General features: G+C 47.2%; 1 protein-coding gene across 1 annotated transcript in view; it reads right to left on the reverse strand.

Moving 5' to 3' along the window:
• Positions 1–19,515, reverse strand: part of IL7R (interleukin 7 receptor) — an 83,300-nt gene that overhangs the window by 27,415 nt on the left and 36,370 nt on the right. The window contains exons 2-4 of the mRNA XM_088447775.1: positions 8,767–8,902; positions 2,411–2,416; positions 733–860 (exon numbers count right to left, since the gene is read on the reverse strand). Of these exons, the coding sequence (XP_088303901.1) occupies positions 733–860; positions 2,411–2,416; positions 8,767–8,902 (270 nt within the window). The remainder of the gene's footprint in view (positions 1–732; positions 861–2,410; positions 2,417–8,766; positions 8,903–19,515) is intronic.

A 19,515-nucleotide genomic window follows, 5' to 3' on the forward strand; every position in this document is an offset into this window, starting at 1 on the left:
GGGGCATTACTATGGGGCATTACCATATGGACACTACTACAGGGGCATTACCATATGGGCACTACTATAGGTGCATTACTATATGGGCACTACTACAGGGGCATTACTATGGGGGCATTACCTTATGGGAACTACTACAGGGGCATTACTGTATGGGCACTACTACAGGGGCATTACAATGGGGCATTACTATATGGCCACTACTACAGGGGCATTACCATGGGGGCATTACTATGGGGGCATTGCTATATGGGCACTACTACAGGGGTATTACTATGGGGCATTACCATATGGGCACTACTGCAGGGGCATTACTATATGGGCACTACTACAGGGACATTACTATGGGGGCACTACTACAGGGGCATTACCTCAGGAGACATTACTATAGGGGCACTGCTGAAGGGGGCATTACTATGGGGGAATTACCAGGGGGGCGCCAAATTACTGTCTTGCCCCGGGTGACAAAAATCCTAGTTTCGGCCCTGATGTAGAGGGGAATGATAACATGTCCTCCTCTTAAAATTGAGAGAAGAGAACTTCAGTTATGACACAGTTCTCAATCAACAATAAATAATTTTGCAGTTAGTGAGGTTGGTTTCATAGACAAGAGTCTGATCTTCAGACCCAAAAACGTAAAATCGCACCACTTTGAAACTTTACTAAACAAAGCAAAAAACACAGGTACAGTACATTAAGAATACAATTGTCTATGTAGAATAAATCTCTTACTATTTTCGTTGACAGAGTAATCCTTACAGGACCTGGATCTTTGCAAAATAATCATACAAATATTAACCATATTTGGATATGAAGCAACACTAATCGCTTCTCCTTCTTTCTTGGTTTTACACGTTCCTCTGCTGGAAAGAGAAAATGTCCAATATTACGTAACAATTACAGTCACTCACGGGTGGATGTATCAGTGAAAGGTATGCTGGCACCAGAGCCATAGAGAGCTGTGCTGGGCCGAGCGATTGTTTGCCATTGCGCATGCATACAAACCACACTGCGCAAGCCAGTAGCGAATGCAGGGGGGGTTTCTGAGCACCCAGATACACCCCCCCCCCCGATGGACACAATTTTTTTTCACCGTCTCTGCACTGACTGCGGGCTCGACGGAGCTGCCGCTGATCCACAGACGGAGAGCTTTGGTTGGCAGAGCTCTCTGCAAAGGATACAGGTGCAGCGGGCACCGGGCAGTTAGCGCTCTTGTGTGTCACTGTCAGTCCCTGCTGTGCTGTGATTGGCTGGCTGTGAGGGGGCGTGTTGGTGCGGTGGCAGTAGGGGGTGGGGCAGCCGCTTGTCTCCCTGTGTTTCCCATCATGCTGTGCGGGTGGTCAGGAGCCGCGAAGGCCACAGCTCTCATCACTGTGGTCGTCGTCCTGGTGCAGCTGCTCTGGGCCTGGCTCAGCTCCAAGTCCTACGTCTCCAGGAGGAGATCGACAAGCCAAGCAGAAGCAACTCCGCTCACATGGGCTCCGGCGGTGACCCACCTCCTCTTCAGTCCTCGGTAAGTATACTGATGTTTGTGTGTGTGTATGTATGTATGTATGTATGTGTATGTATGTGTATGTATGTATTGTGACACAGTCGGGATAGGGGCCCCCCTCCTGGGGTAGATGGACTCCCTCTTTACACACACTGCAGCCGGAGAAACAGGACACAATTCTGAGGTTCTTGTACAAGCTGGTCGGACCCAGTCTTTATTGTACCAGGTACATAAATAAAACAAAACATAAACAATATCCTAATTATATATATATATATATATATATATATATATATATATATATATATATATATATTAGGGGTGTGCACCGGACACTTTTCGTGTTTTGTGTTTTGGTTTTGGATCTGGATCTTTCTTCGTGTTTTGGATCTGGATTGGTTTTGCCAAAACCACCCTTCCGTGTTTTGGGTTCTGGGTTTTGTGTTTTGGATCTGGATTTTTTCTTAAAAAATAAAAAAAACCCGCTAAAATCACATAAATTGGCCTTTTTTTGTTCCTACGCTATTAATAACCCCAATAACATTAATTTCCACTCATTTCCACTCTATTCTGAACACCTCACACCTCACAATATTGTTTTTAGGCCAAAAGGTTGTACCGAGGAAGCTGGATGACTATGCTAAGCGACACAAGGGGGCGGCACAAACACGTGGCCCATCTAGGAGTGGCACTGCAGTGGCAGACAGGAAGCCAATCAGCGTTATGGTGCCCATTTGCATGTAGCACGAACCCGGGAGATCCGTGCTACATGCATCTGTGTGATTGGCACAGAGCAATGACAGGTCCGTGAGACCCGTCTGTGCTGCTGTGGTAAAAAAAAAAAAAACCTGTGTAAAAAAAGAAAAAAATGGCGTGCACCCCCCCAAAAAAGAGCAACCAGCCCCGGGCATTAGTAACCCAGTGCTGGGTGTGCTTAAATACAGGGGACAAACGACGTAGGGGTCCCCTGTACTTAAGCACAACCAGCACCGGGCTAGTCAGAACCAGCGCTGGTTGCCAAAATACGGGGGACAAACGACGTAGGGGTCCCCTGTATTCTGCGCAACCAGCTCTGGGCTCTGATCCGGTCCTGGTTCTGGAAATATAGGGGACAAAAAATGAGTAGGGTTCCCCTGTATGTTCCAGAACCAGCACTGGACTTTTTCTAGCGGGGGGCTGATGCCACAGCCAGGGGAGCCCTTTCACCGGGCCCCCCAGCCGCAGCATCAACCCTGACCGCTAGTCAGCCCAGGCCGGGGATCCCTGGAGAGCTGGGGACCCCCCCAATAAAGGGGTCACCCTCTCCAGGGCACCCCAGGCCCAGGCTGATAGCCCGGGGCTATCCCCGCCACCCCTGGTGGCGGTGGGTGGCGGGTTGATTGTGTGGTGTGGTGTAAATAAAGAATATCAAACATTGTCTTTACAAGTAGAACTGCAAGTCCCAGCTAGCCTGCCCCGCATGCTGGTACTTGGAGAACCACAAGTACCAGCATGCAGGGCATTAAGGGCCCACTAGTACCTGTAGTTCACCTGTAAAAAAAATGTTTAAAAAAACACAGGACACACACACCGTGACAGTATAAGTTTATTAAACATACATACACACACACACATGTACACATACTCACCTATGTAACCTGTAGCATCGGTCCACTTGTCCGGTAAAGTATCCCTAGGGGACCTGTGAAAAAAAACATACTCACCATCTCCTATGCGAGGTTCTGTCCTCTTCGTTCCAAAGTAGGCATCCCCGGACTTGGCAAAAAAAAAAAACGAAAACGCGATCCACGAACTTAGTACCGTTCTATAGAACGGTACTTCCCGAATGAGAGCTTAGCGGCGGGGTATCACCATGGAAACCCCGCTGCTAAGCGTTCATTGGCTGAGAGAGGTCATCTCCCGTCTCTCAGCCAATGAACGGCTCCCTCCATTGTAGTCAATGGTGGGAACCGCAGGGTAAACTTTAATAACCTTGCGGCTCCCAGCATTGACTACAATGGAGGGAGCCGTTCATTGGCTGAGAGAGACGGGAGATGGCCTCTCTCAGCCAATGAACGCTTAGCAGCGGGGTTTCCATGGTGATACCCCGCCGCTAAGCTCTCATTCGGGAAGTACCGTTCTATAGAACGGTACTAAGTTCGTGGATCGCGTTTTCGTTTTTTTTTTTTTGCCAAGTCCGGGGATGCCTACTTTGGAACGAAGAGGACAGAACCTCGCATAGGAGATGGTGAGTATGTTTTTTTTCACAGGTCCCCTATGGATACTTTACCGGACAAGTGGACCGATGCTACAGGGTTACATAGGTGAGTATGTGTACATGTGTGTGTGTGTGTGTGTGTGTATGTATGTTTAATAAACTTATACTGTCACGGTGTGTGTGTCCTGTGTTTTTTTTAAACATTTTTTTACAGGTGAACTACAGGTACTAGTGGGCCCTTAATGCCCTGCATGCTGGTACTTGTGGTTCTCCAAGTACCAGCATGCGGGGCAGGCTTGCTGGGACTTGCAGTTCTACTTGTAAAGACAATGTTTGATATTCTTTATTTACACCACACCACACAATCAACCCGCCACCCACCGCCACCAGGGGTGGCGGGGATAGCCCCGGGCTATCAGCCTGGGCCTGGGGTGCCCTGGAGAGGGTGACCCCTTTATTGGGGGGGTCCCCAGCTCTCCAGGGATCCCCGGCCTGGGCTGACTAGCGGTCAGGGCTGATGCTGCGGCTGGGGGGCCCGGTGAAAGGGCTCCCCTGGCTGTGGCATCAGCCCCCCGCTAGAAAAAGTCCAGTGCTGGTTCTGGAACATACAGGGGAACCCTACTCATTTTTTTCCCCTGTATTTCCAGAACCAGGACCGGATCAGAGCCCAGAGCTGGTTGCGCAGAATACGGGGGACCCCTACGTCGTTTGTCCCCCGTATTTTGGCAACCAGCTCTGGTTCTGACTAGCCCGGTGCTGGTTGTGTTTAAGTACAGGGGACCCCTATGTCATTTGTCCCCTGTATTTAAGCACACCCAGCACTGGGTCACTAATGCCCGGGGCTGGTTGCTCTTTTTTTGGGGGGGAGGACGCCATTTTTTTCTCTTTTTACACAGGTTTTTTTTTTTTTTATTTACCACAGCAGCACAGACGGGTCTCACGGATCCGTTAGTGCTCTGTGTCAATGACACAGATGCAAGTAGCACGGATCTCCTGGTCCGTGCGTGCATCTGTGTCATTGAAATACACAGCAGCACAGACGGGTCTCACTGACCCATCTGTGCTCTGTGTCACTGTCAATCACACAGATGCATGTAGCACGGATCTCACGAGTCCGTGCTACATGCAAATGAGCACCATAATGCTGATTGGCTGAGAGCCGTGACAGACGGCTCTGTCAGCCAATCAGCACTTTGCCCATTAAAGGCAAAGGCATTTTTTTTTAAATGGCCGCTCGAGGCAAAACCTCGAGATCCGACAGCAGATCTCGAGGTTTTGCCTCGGGAGAGGGATCCGGGGCAGACAGGGAGATCCGAGCTTGGGCTCGGATCGCCCCGGATCCCCGAAGTTCGGGTGGGTTCGGTTCTCAGGGAACCGAACCCGCTCATCCCTAATATATATATATATATATATATATATATATATATATATATATATATATATATATATTAGAAACCCGCCTTAAAAATCCTGGGTTTGCCACTGCATGCGCTGCAATTGCACTGCGATGACGTACGCACATAGGAACCCATGGCAGAGTGACTGACAGGCTGTCAGCGTTTGGGGGTGGTGACGGGGGAGTAGTCGGTTAAAAGCAGATGTGTCTGTCCGTTTGAACGGCGTTTCCAGGGCGTGCATAAATTGGCCACTGCGATGGCATATGCAGCCTGAGGGCCTGATTCAGAGGCTCTGAATCAGGGCGCTCTTTTTTTTCTGGCCTCCAGGCCGCTCGCACAGCTGTGGGTGACCACCCACAGCTTGTGCGAGGGGCCTGGCGATGGTCGCGATTATCGCGATCATCGGGCTTGCGGTGAGACCCTGCGGTAGAGCAGGAAGGAAGTCCACTACTGACATCACGAGTGATGTCAGTAGGGCCGCCCACAAATCTTGTAGTGAGCCCCGGAGCGATGGAGCTGCCATTGCTCGCTGGGGCTTGCGCATGCGCACGCTGAAGGTGGCACATGCGCAGTGGGGAAACATCGACCCGCTTGCGAGCGCTATGCGCTCGCTCGCGAGTCTGATTGAGGCCCTGAGTATGTACTCACTGTGTGCCACGAGACTTGGAGTTTCGGCGTAGGGTCAGACCTGCAGAAGAATGCAGTAGTGGGGGTCTCTATGCTGGCTGAGCTGTGGCAGGCATTAGCATAATTCCGTAGCTTCATTGCGTGCGATTACGCAGCTGCGATCCCATTTGCCATCCGTGCTGAATTAGGGACTTCTAACCTGTAATTGACTGAATTTTCAAATGGCCGCTCCTTAATTAAGCGGTTTAAAAAATTCTTTTCATTTCCCATATGAATTTATTTCTATGCATTAAATTACATTGGACCAAGAAGAGAAGAAGATTTTTACCGGGCCCAATACTGAGTAGCTTGAGCTCAGGGACGTAAGGAAGGGTTTTGTCTTCATTATTTTTAATTTTAAACAAGTGAGCCTGGCGGGTGTGAGCAGTAAATTTGCGGCTTGGCTCTGAATGCTGCATGCGATGAGGGTGATTTGCACGCTTTAGTGAATCTCCCTCCAGTAGTTTCCATCAGGTACAGGCATGAGTATTATTAAAGTTAATTGTGTGAATCAGTATTAACGCTGTCCTGAGTGGTTTCTGTTTTGGACCATTTTTGAAGCATTCCTCCCAACATTAGGAGGTTACAAAATCAGCACGGGGTGGCGGCCACGGCAATCTGGTCTGAACCCGTCAGGTGTTTTTTTTTCACAGAAAACGTTTTTATAAGCCGGACGCCATGGAGGCACCTGCCTGTATGATGTGCAGTGGTGCCATATCTCCCAAACCTCCGCAAAATCGGGACAAAAGTCATGATGGCGGGACAGCTAAACAGTCCCCATGAGATCGAGACTGTCAGACCCGAATTCAGGGCCTGATCCCGAAATTTACTGTACGCTAATGCATTTGCAACTGCGATGTCTTGCGTATCGCTATTGCGAAAATATGCTAATGTCTTCCAAAGCTTACCTGAGCATGGGAATGCCCACTGCTGCCTTCTCATATGCGCATCAGCGTAAACAACAGGAGAATCGACGCTGATCGGGCAGCCATTCAGCTTCTGAGTGAAGTCCGACCTGTCTCACACGCAGTGGGCGGAATTCATGACGCATCGCAATTTGCATGCAATAAATCCCGCCATTCTTTGCTTGCATGTCGGCGATAATTACGCCAATAAACATAAAGGACAGCTCTCTCTGTAAGAGCTGTCTTTTGCGAGTGAGGGGTCTATAACCCAGAATTCCCTCTGGTGTCATTCTGCGCATGTGCAGAATGACACACCTGCCGCAGGGGTTGCTGGGAGGGATCCGATTGGATCTCTTTCAAATCACTCTGCAAAGAAAAGCCCATAGGCTTCTATTGGACAAGCCACCTAAAGATGGCGTTGCCCACCATTGCCAAGCCCCGAAATGTATTGCATTCCGGTGCTTAGTGCATATGAGAAATGCAGGGTTTGACCGCATTACTGGCTTCGGTGTTTCCCACCCTGAGTCTCTCCTGATATGCTGAGAGCTCTCGTGCTGTGAAGGAGATTGCAATGGCTAATTTATACACGCCACCAACGGCGTTAGACCGGTCAGACACGCCTGTGTTTCCTTAGCCACCACCTGTTACTTCACTTTGTGAGTGAATCCTCTGTGAGAGCGTAATCACAAACCAATCACTGCGGGCGCGCAGTACAGCTTTTATACATGCACAATGGCTAAAAATCGCTGAAATCATCATTAATATTGGCATTGTGTAAGTGTTGGCATCAGGCCCTCAGGTCGGTTGGGAGGTATGCCTAATGGGTCATTTCTCCTATGTACCAAACTCCAGGATGAGATACATTCTGGAGTTTGGACTCGGTGTGTAACACCATCTAAAGATGGCGTTACTCAATAGAAGCCTATGGTCTTCTTTATCGCCATCCCCCATGAGAGGGATACAATCAGATCCTTTCCAGCTCCCCTGCAGCGTGCGCGTTATTCTGGGTCACAAACCCGGAAATCCCTCTATCGCAAAGGACAGCTCTTACTTGGAGAACTGTCCTTGGAGATTTCTACGTACATAACAGCGATATTATCGCCGTTATGTAAGTGATAATTGCCTGTATGTATGGCATCCCATCCCAAGTGTCTAAAGTCCCAATTATGCACATTATCACATCATACAGTATAAATATTATTAGAAGTTTTTTTGTGTTCCATAAGTGAACACATTGGGGATGATGCAGAGAGTAGGCGGAGTGTATCTTGGGTGTATTTACGCTGCACATGTGCGCCCATGCAGATATGCGTAATTCTGCCACTTATACCTTCCTTGGGCTGAACGGGCAGGATGGGGGCGCGCCAGGTACAGTAAGGGCATGTTTGCGCAATTCCCAAACGGAGCAGAATGGGGGCACGCTAAGTACAGTAAGGGCATGTTTGCGCAATTCCCAAACTGAGCAGGATCGGGACATGCTAAGTACAGTAAGGGCATGTTTGCGCAATTCCCAAATGGAGCAGAATGGGGGCGCGCTAAGTACAGTAAGGGCATGTTTGCGCAATTCCCAAACTGAGCAGGATCGGGACATGCTAAGTACAGTAAGGGCATGTTTGCACAATTCCCAACATATGCAGTGTGGGGAAAAGATGCGTTTACGGATATAGGGCCTGATTCTGGGATGTGCGCTAATGCCGACGCTGCTGTGTCTTTGAACGCAGCTGCTGTACGAAAATACGCAAATGTCGCAGCTGCTGGGATATGTATTAAAATGCTTATAGGCGGCATCGCAAGTCCAAGTGACCGCATACAAACACCCAGCACCTTCGATAATCTGCCTTCTGAGTAGCCCTGTGGTCGGGCAGAATGGTCGCCTGTTCTGAGACTCCAGAGCCGTTTTTATTGCATAAATTATTTAACCCTAACCCTCCCCCTAATGCCTAAACCTAAACCCCACACTCTCCCGAGTCCTAATACTTACCATCGGGATGCCGGAGGTCGGGTTTCTGGCACCGGGATTATGACTGCAGTCAGGATGTTGGCAGCGGTATTCTGAGGGCCGGCATCCCGACCGCCGGGATCATAACTAGATCCTTGGTGCATACTTACCATAGTTTGAAACAAATCGGCTCTCTGTGGTCTGAAGGTATGTTGGTAGCATTACAAAAAACTTTTATATTGTCCATGTGAAACTTGGTGAAGCACTGGAAAGCCATCCTCACATCTCCTCCCGACTCTTCATCATCTTAGGGAAGATAAATATATTGGTCACAAATTAAATTACTTACTGTGCATTTTGCTACTTTAGTCACAGTTACACACTATTACGTTGTTAATATGTCATCATAAATTCATATTACTTCATTTAATATGCAAAATAAGCTACCTGATTATTAAGCTATACGTCTTCCTGAGTGGCCAATTTGGAAAGTTTTTGGATGTTTGGCACTCAGGATTAGGGAAGCCAATACCGGATGTTTTTGAGTCCTAAAAATAACCGGGATTATAATCATTAAATCCCAGGTATTACGGGATTCAAAACACAATGTGGATTGGCCTGAGGGCAGTGGGATAATACTTACCATCTCGCTTCCGGTCACATTATCCAGCCTCTCCCAGCTGGCCGTAGAATACATGGAGGAACTCATTCAGAGCCGCCGCAAAATGCGAGTGCTCGCTCTGAATGAGGGCGGCCGCTTCCATTTTCTGATCTGGCCTTCTGGCCGCTCGCTAGGCTGTGGGTTACCACCCACAGCTTTAAAGAGCGACCAGGATGATGGTCGCGATGGTCCAGACCATCGCGACCTTTAGGGCTTGCGACGAGACCCTTGTGGTAGGGTCTCGTCTGCCGCAAGCCCCAGAGAGCTTTCGGCTCTAATAGAGCCGGAAGCTCTCCCACTGACATCACTGGGAACGCCTCCGTTTGTGAAGCCACCCCCCGTCCCGCCTACAAAACGGGGCGAGCTGTCGATCAACATCTACAGCCGCCCCTTTTGTAGTGAGCCTCGGAGTGAGAGAATTTCTCTCTCAGTACGGGGCTTGCGCACGCGCAGTGCGGCCGCTGCGCGTGCGCACAGCCAAACATCGGCCCGCTTGTGAGCGCATCGGCGCTTGCAAGAGGGTCTGAATGAGACCCGGAGTCCCATGATACAGTTATCCACAGTCAGTGATAGACTGAGGGCCTGATTCAACAAGGATCGCTATTCTGCTAGAACGCACAGGGCTGCCATCAGAAATTTCGGGGCCCGGTACTGACAAGATAGGCAGGGCCCCCCGGGGGTGGAGGGGGGCAGAGGTTGGCGGAGCTACACTGAGGGGATCAATTGGTGACTTTAAGAATTCACAGACTTTGCGCTGTGGTTGGTGTTAGAATGACATGCTAATATATATATATTGCACTGAAAAGGCTGAATCTACAGAAAAAGCTAGAAGAAGGGTAGAACACAGGACAGGGAAGGCTGGCTGGATGGGGGGGGATTCACAGTGTATGGAAGGCTGGCTGACTAGGGGGCACAGGGAAGGCTGGCTGGACTAGGGTGGGAGGCACAGGGCAGAAAAGGCTGACTGGACTGGGGGGGGACTGGGCAGAGAAGGCTGGCTGACTAGGGAGGCATGGAAGGCTGACTGAACTAGGGGGGGAGGCACAGGGCAGGGAAGGCTGGCTGATAATGAGGGAGACAGGGAAGGCTGTCTGACTGGGGGGACAGGGAGGGCTGGCTTAACTAGTGGGTAGAAGACTTGCTGACTAGGGAGGTATAGGGAAGGCTGGCTGTCTAGGGAGAAAGCACAGGGCAGCAAAGGCTGTAATAGAGGAGGGGGGGGCAAGGCAGAGAAGGCTGTCTGAAACAGCGGGTGGACAGGGACGGCTGGCTGCAACAGGGGGGAGAGTACATGGCAAGGTGAGGGAGTACCTGTTTTTCATGGTCTTTTCAGCTGGCTGCGCTGGTGCAGCCAGCCAGGTACATTTAGCGTTGACTGCTTTTCAGAGATGGGGGCCCGGGTGGCAGCGGTGCTGCAACGGCAGCCAGGAGCATCGGTCCAGTAGAGCTTCTAAACAGCTCTGACGGCATTTCAAAAGCCGGCCGCGAGCCAATCACAGCTCCCGGAACAGCAGCCAATCAGGAGCAGCCGCTCCTGATTGGCTACCGTTCCGCGATCGCAGGCTGGTTCGTGGCCGCAGGCGTTGAATGTATGTTGTTCTATGAACTCACCTTGCATCCCCTGTCTGCCAGTGTGTGTAGCACCGCTGCAACCCGGGCCCCACTCTCTATCTCTTTCCTCCGGGCCCGGGACTTGAGGCCCGGCGGTCCCCCCCTGATGGCGGCCCTGAGAACGCATGCACCGCAGTTGCTAATATCAGCGGTGAAATGCAAATGTTTGCAATCGCATTGCGATCACAGCTTACCATAAGGATACCCACTTCCCCTTACACACATCCGTATACTTGGGCAACATAGCAAAATAATCGGTAACATCGAGTAACATCGGACCCATACGCACAGGAAAAGCAGGTCAGACCTCACTCATGAATTGGTAACTTCAGCGCACGCTATGAGGCCTCAGGCTGCGTGTGGTATTGCAATGGATAATTTATGCACGTCCCTGCAACTCCGTCCCAACGCACTGGCACGCCTGCGTTCGACTGACACCCCCCACACCCCCATCACCACCCACAAACGGCACTTCCTGTCAATCACTGTGCTCGGGGGTCTGCGTAGCCTCTGCCAACGCATTTCCCATCGCAATTGCTAGTTCGCACACGCGAGCTGCGATGCATGCGCAATGCAAATTAATAGACCGATTGCGTGCTTCTTTGCAACTGCGATCTTTGCTGAATCAGGCCCTGAGAGCGCACTAGACGGTGACATCATCACAGTTAATTACGCCGGCATGCAGTAAGAAAAACGCAAAGGACAGCTCTCCCGATAAGAGCTGTCCATTGCGAAAGAGAGACTTCCGGGTTTATGACTCAGAAGCCCCTTTGGTGCCATTTTGCATATGCGCAGAATGACGCGCACCATGGGGGGTGCTGGGAGGGATCCCATTGGATCCCCCTCACAGCCCTTTGCGAATATAAAAGCCTATTGGGTAACACCATATAATGATGGCGTTACCCACCGGGTCCAAACTCCGGAATGTATCGCACTCCAGAGCTTGGTGCATATGAGAGATGCAGTCGAGCCACGAAAACAGCATTTTCAGGGGTTTGACCGCATTGCTGACTTTGGGTGCAAGAGATACGACTGAAATACCAGTTCAGATGTGTCCTCACTTGCTGGTTGTCTGTATGCCATATGGCGGGAGACGCCCGCTGCTTCTGAGAGTAGTAGCATACCGTACTTTTCTTTACATTTTGCGCCTTATTTGCATCACAGAAAAGCCTCTCACAGTGCTGTGACTATAACTGGTTCATTGGTATCACACACGTACAAAGGGTCTAAGGGGTCTAGTTACTAAGCAATGTTAGGAGGTAGAGTGAAAAGTGATAAGGTGCCAGCCAATCAGCTCCCAACTGCCATCTCGCAGGCTGTGTTTGCAAAATGACAGTTGGGAGCTGATTGGCTGGCACCTTATCACTGTCTTATCACTTTTCACTCTATCTCCTAACACTGCTTAGTAACTAGATCCCTAATTCTGAGATGGATGCTATTGCACAGCCAAGTGCCGATGGGAGGGTCCTGGTGGAGGAGGACTGACAGCCAGTGGGAGTTGGGAAACCCAATACATTGTGCAATACACCTCTGATATATTATTAATGCTCATTATTCCAAATTGTTCTACTACATACCCCCCAACATGACCCTCTCCAGGAGGGACACAATGCTCTGGTCCTGGACTTCCCTGGTAAGAGGCGGGGCTGCAGCGCAGTTCAAAAGTCAAATAGGGGAGTCACAGCAACTGTCATTTCAACTACTGCCAGGTATCACTGGCTGGGACTCACTGGCAGTTGGTGTGACTCCCCTATTTGAATATTGGACTGTACTGCAGCCCCACCTCTGGAGCCTCCACCAATCATACATTACCAGGGAAGACCAGGACCAGAGCATTGTGTCCCTCCTGGAGAGGGTCATGTTGGGAGGTATGCTACTATATTATTAACACATCAGCTGGAGTACTTTTGTCACCCCAAAACAGCCACTATAAAATATTATTAAAAGTGCATATATACATATTTTGTGATACTAGAATATGAATATGGAATATGTAACTATGACAATATACAGTAGTGAGAAAAATGTCTGTGACTTGCATTTATGTGACCTACTGTAGGTGAGTAAGGGGAATATTTCTTAAATGAATTCCCCAAGATCAGACTTTTTCGGAGGATACCCGGTCTCTGTCTGGGCCCCCTCCTCTCTAGCCGGCAGCAAGGCAGCGCATTAGTGAGTAGACACTGGCGCAGTGACAGAGTGTACTGCGCATGCACAGGCCTCCAGGAAAATGGCGCGGCGGACATATTTCTGGTGATTTTTCTACTGAGCATTGACAAACTGCCGAGGAAATAGGTACTGCGCCCTAGGCAGCAGCCAAAAGGTTGCACCGGCCCGGTTCCCAGCGCCTCCAACATTGGTAAATGCTTGTGGAAATATTCTTTTTATCACGACGAGTTTGGGCATAATCATCACATCAGATTTGCATAATAAAATGCGGATTGTGATAAATATTCCCCCAAATGTGGTGTGTTCAATTTACCCCCATGATATCACAGGTTGCACTGCCAATATTTAGAGAGAAAACTCTGCCTGCAGTGTCATGGCAGAGTGGATACACAATTGTAGGATTTATCATTAACGGGACTATTTACTATGAAGTGATAACAAAGATTTTCTAGCGCCATTTTCCCGTAGTGATAGATGATGTTGTATAACTGCATTTATTTTTGCCAGCGATATTGTAATAAGAGCCTTACGGCTTCTCTAGTCGGTCCTGGATGCATTTGCGTAAACAGCCTTTGCAGAACCCTGATTTGGGGCGTCCAGTTTCACTTTCAACAAGAAAAACAAACAAAACAAAGAAGAACAGAAAAACAATTCATAAAAACAAGATAAATATAAAGCGTATATATCGCATTGCTGTGATCTATAGTGCTTTTTTTTATGTACATAGCTTTTCTGTATTACATTGTTGATACATATGCATTGTACTGTCCTGGAAGCGGTCCCCTGCGAATGACGTCATATTTCTGCGACTACCGGGTATGCCGCTGTCCGGCGATACCCACGGTGAAGGTGGAGGTTATATAAGGTCAGTGTTTTTCTATATATATTATCCTGATGACGACGCCTTCATCTTTCTATATATATATAATTATATATAAATCTTTATCTTTGGAAAAAATGCTCTGTTTAAACAAAAAGCATTTTGAGATTTAAATGAACATAGGTTCATGCGCCGTCCCCATCCTTAGGTGGCGATAACGATAGGAGGATGGCGTTGTTTCATTATGTAGACTGCATCATTGGCAAAGGGCTATCAGATCTGTGGGCCTGAGTCAGTGTCATGCTATGCTGTTTTGAGCACAGTTGGCCGTTGTTATAAGTACCGCGCACGTATCCGAGTCGCAGTGCACATGTATACCGATTGTTGCTGCACGGAGACGTAGAGCGAATTTGGATCCATGAAGTGTGTCGCTATGTTGCTGACAGCGGCTGCATCCAAAGATGCACATCCGCTCACACAGTATGTTATACTCATGGCAGGTGCAAGATTCGATGGGGAGTATAATGTTGCACCGATGGTGCATCTAAAGGTTTGATATTTCTCCCCCCCAGAGGGAGTCAGTGTGTAAAGCGACAAGCTGTTAGAATGCCATGGAAGACATGCTGCAGCGTTACAGGTTTGCACTGACCATTGGCATTGAAAGTGGGTGTCTCAGGGTTTCCACTGTCTGGTGCACACCAGTGTACAAGGAGAAGGCTAAAACTAACATGTACATATTACCGCTGCTGCAACTTTGCAAAAAAATTGCAACCGTGCATACATTAGTGTCCATGCCCCCTCCCCTCTCTGGCTCTATACAGTATGTGTATATATATATATATATATATATATATATATATATATATATATATATATATATATATATATATATGCAATATTTTGATCACAGCTAAACTGTCTGTGCGATATGGCAGTCAACGGTCTACTCTCTGTACTGTATGGTGATCACTAGGATGCTGTCTGTTCGATACTGCAGTCACTGGTCTGCTGTCTATACTTATTAATAGAGTTGGGGACTGTGCAAAGATGATGGTTGGGATACCCTTGAGGATTGAAGAATTGATAGTTGGTGCAGCCCCTGGCTGTAAAATTGATAATAAATTAATTAAAAAACAATTCATTGGTGCAGCCCCGGGCTGAATAATTAATAATAATTTAATTGAAAAAGTAAAAAATTCATTGGGTGCAGCCCCTGGCTGAATAATTAATAAAAATAAATTAATTGGTGCAGCCCCTTGCTGTTAAAATGATAATAAATGTATTAAAAAACAATTCATTGGGTGCAGCCCCTGGCTGAATAATTAATAAAAAGCAATTCATTGGTACAGCCCCTGGCTGTAAAATTGATAATAAATTAATGTAAAAATAAATCATTGGTTCCTAAACCAACCATAACATTAATTTAAAATGTCAGGCAGCAATGCCCCAACCAGCACATAATGGAAAGGAAAAAGGTGCAAGATGGAATAGTCCTTGGGCCCTCCCACCCACCCTTATGTTGTATACGAAACAGGACATTCACAGTTAACAAACCAATCATTTCAGCGACAAGGACTGCCAATTGTAGCTGAAATGATTGGTTTGTTTGGACCCCCATAAAACAAGCTGCCAATGTGCATTGGACATGGAAATTAAAATGATCCCATACACAAATTGGCTTTACATTACAAGTTGTCCTCGTCCTCCCCATCAGTGTGTACATCCTCTTCACGCAATATTAATTAGTCCCCGCTGGAATCCACCATAGGCGCCTCTGTAATTTTTTTATGTAATTGTTGGTAGAGGTCCTCCTTGTGGAATTTATAATTATTTTAATGAACATTATCTTTTCCACATTTTGAGGAAGTAACCTACGCCGATCACTGACAAGGTTGCCAGCTGCACTGAAAACTCTTTCGGAGTACACACTGGAGGGTGGGCAACTTAAGTAATGCAAAGCCAGTTTGTGTATGGGACTCCAAATTGCCTCTTTTTCCTGCCAGTACTGAAAGGGACTGTCTGACATGCCTATTAGGATGTTATCTCTGAAATAGTCCTCCACCATTCTGTGAATGGAGACTGCATCACACATAGTCACAGTAGAAGACATGTCACTAGTAGGCAGTTCTCTCAGGCCCGACCAGATGTCATTTTTTGGTGAACGATCTGCATGACCAGCAGGGATTCTGTAAGGAAAATTGAGTTTTTTCCTGGCAGCTGCAGAAACTGAAGGAGTAGATGATGGCGTTTCACTTGCGGCTACAGCTGACATTTTTTTTACCAACAGCTCTTTGCATAGTTTTAGATTTCGGTCTGTTGGAAAAAAACTCACAAGGTAGGACTTAAACCTAGGATCCAGAATGGTCGCCAAAATATATTTTTCAGATTTCAATAGATTGACGACTCTTTTATCCTGGTGAGGTGAATCAAGGGCTTGATCCACAAGTCCAACATACTTTGCGCAATCGCTCCATTTCAGCTCCTCCTTCAGTTTCTCCAGCTGTTTTTGCAAAGGTCTGATGAGGGGAATGACCTGACTCAAACTGGCAGTGTCTGAACTAACTTCACGTATGGCAAGTTCAAAGGGTTTGAGAACCTTACACAACACGGAAATTATTCTCCACTGCTCTTGAGTAAGGTGCATTCCCCCTCCACGGCCTATGTCATAGGCCTTTGTATAGCCCTGGATGGCCTTTTGCTGTTCCTCCATCCGCTGAAGCATATAGAGGGTAGAATTCCACCAAGTTACTACCTCCTGCTTCAGCTGATGGCAGGGCAAATTCAACAGTACCTGCTGGTCATGCAATCTTCGACAAGCGTTTGCCGAATGTCTAAAATGTCTGGATATTTTGCGGGCAACCGAGGGCATCTCCTGCACGCTCCTGTCAATTTTTTAAAAATGTTGCACCACCAAATTAATTGTGTGAGCAAAACATGGGACGTGTTGGAATTCGCCCACATGTAATGCTCTCACAATATTGGTGGCATTGTCCAAAATCACAAATCCCAAGGAGAGTCCAAGTGGGGTAAGCCATTTAGCAATGATTTCCCTTAGTTTTTCTAAGAGGTTCTCAGCGGTATGCCTCTTAGTGAAACCAGTTATACAAAGAGTAGCCTGCTTCTGTATCAGCTGTCTTTTGGTAGATGTTGCTGTTGTAGGCAATACACCTACCCAGTGGGCTGTCACAGTTATGTAATCCTTAGTTTGCCCTGTCCCACTTGTCCACATTTCAGTGGTACAATGGCATTTATGAGGACATTTAATAAGGTTTTTTTTAAATGTCCTTGTACAGACTTGGAATTGCTGTTCTAGCAATGTGGAATCTAGAAGGGATCTGGTAGCGAGGAAACAGGACTTGAATTAACTGTTGAAAACCCACTGCAGTAATGGTGGATACTGGACGCACATCTAATACCAGCATAGCTGTTATGGCGTCAGTAATCCGCTGTGCAACTGGGTTATTGCTGTCATACTTGTTTGCCCTTGCAAACGATTGTTTGACAGTTAATTGTTTTTTTGGAGGATATGCTACAAGTAGTCTTCCTCCTGGTCCCCTTCTGGGATGAAGATCCACTCACAGTAACAGCAGCAGCAGCAACAGGCGTAGTCATCAATGATCCTTCTGAGGAATCACGGATAGGAGAGGAGTCAATCATGCTTCGAATAACAACATTGGATGCAGCAGGACTACTCCCGATGACGAATGAGGATGTTGATGATGCAGGTGTTGGTGTTGGAGATCAAAGGCGCTTGGATCCCACAGAGAGGGAGCAGGTAGGTGACACTTGACTTGCTACGTTTTGAGTTTTGGAACTTGGCGACATACACTTTTGATATTTGATGAATGCGCTCCAAGTGACGTAACAAGGAGGAGGTTCCTAGATGGTTTAGGTTCCTCCCTCTACTCACTTTTGCTTTGCAACAGTCACATATGGCTTGACAACTGTTGTCCGGATTGGGGTGTAAATAATTCCAAACGTGAGAAGTGTATTTTTTTGTCTTTTGCCTCGGCATGACAACAATGGGCTTTGGCTTTTTCAATCCATGGGCAACAGCTGTTGCCTTACTTACACAAAGGACATCCTCGGCATCAGTATCCTCATCACCAACATCTTCATCATCAACATCCTCATCATCCTTAACACCTTCAACTACCAAAATATCCTCCTCCTCCATGTGCAATTCCACAGAAGCATCCTCAATGACTACGTCTGCAAGATGTTGACTGCCCTTCCCCACATTTAAGGGCACACAAATGTTCGAACTTGGAGGATCCTCCAGTACACTAGTATTTAGGTCTGGCTCACACATGGCGACCATGGACACACTTGCCCTCTCCTCGGGGATTTGTGATTTTGATTTCTCAGGGCACACAGTTGGTTTTTCCGGAGCTGTCTTACTCATCTTAACAACTTTTAATATTTTAATGGTACCACTACCACTACTACTACAAGCAGAAGAGCTATCAGAATCAGAGCCAGCAGTCTTCCTAAAGAAAGGCCAAAGCCTTATCCTTTCCTTTCCACTTTGTGTAGTGAATGGCATATTGCCAATTTTTTGTTTATCTAAAGGCAAATTTCCTTTCAATTTATTTTTCTTAACTTCAGTAAAAGAAGCTTTACCATATTGATAGCGTGACTTAAGCCCTTGAGCATGGGCCTTCATAGAGGATGAGGAAGTTGACGGCCTTGCACTGCTGGCAGCAGCTACAAAATGTGGTTCTTGGCCTTGCTCTCCTGTCATGTGACAGCCCTCCATATTTTCTGAGGTCTTGAAGCAGTGTCACAAGCACCAATAGTGTAGCCAAGGTGCAATTACAAAATTCACACACGTGCAGTCGTGCGCACACAGACAAATATTAGACAAACAAAGACAATATATAGGAAAATAAAGCAGATGAAAAACAAATGCGATCCACGCCACCCTGGGCAGCTCAAGACAGAATGGTAATTTTCACGAATTACTAACAAATAACAAAAAGCAAACAGAGTCTCAAGCGCTCCAAGAATCAGGGATTGTACCAGTGTTATGTGGTCAAATAGTAGATTATAAACAATATGTAGTTCGTCTCAATAAACAAAAAGCAAAAAGTCTTCTTTTTTAACAAATATAAATATATGAAAGTTCCAAAAATACTCAGTCTTTATGGATAGTGGTACTCCAAAGTGTTTGTATTCTTCCAAAGTGTCTGGTTATTTCACTCCTTACTGTAGTGGTTCCTCTCTATGGCTCTCCTTCCCTTCTTATAGGTTCTCAGTCTCAATATATAGAAGATATAAAAGAAGGGATGCCAACATAGCGTAAAACCATAAACATTTATTGAAATTATACAAATAAAACAGATGGCCACGTACCGTTATAGACCTTTTAAGAAAGGTACAATGTTGAACATATGGGGGTATTTCGCTCCCCCTATAGAGCACTACCTTTCCCAATGTAGGTACTTCTCAGTCAGCAGTCACCATCAAAGAAAACACCAACGCGTTTCAACCCCTCAATCAGGTCTTTATCAAGGTGTATGATGAATAAAATAACCAGAACTTATATAGTCATACCAATATGCCCAACCTCCAAATCATGGGTGTGGCTCTAAAAAATAAATAAATGCTGCAACATACACAAATTGCCTCTTTAAAATAATTCACACTTACTCCGTA

Source organism: Taudactylus pleione, unplaced genomic scaffold (genome assembly GCF_031769625.1).
Source record: "Taudactylus pleione unplaced genomic scaffold, aTauple2 ptg000438l, whole genome shotgun sequence".
NCBI lineage: Eukaryota > Metazoa > Chordata > Amphibia > Anura > Myobatrachidae > Taudactylus > Taudactylus pleione.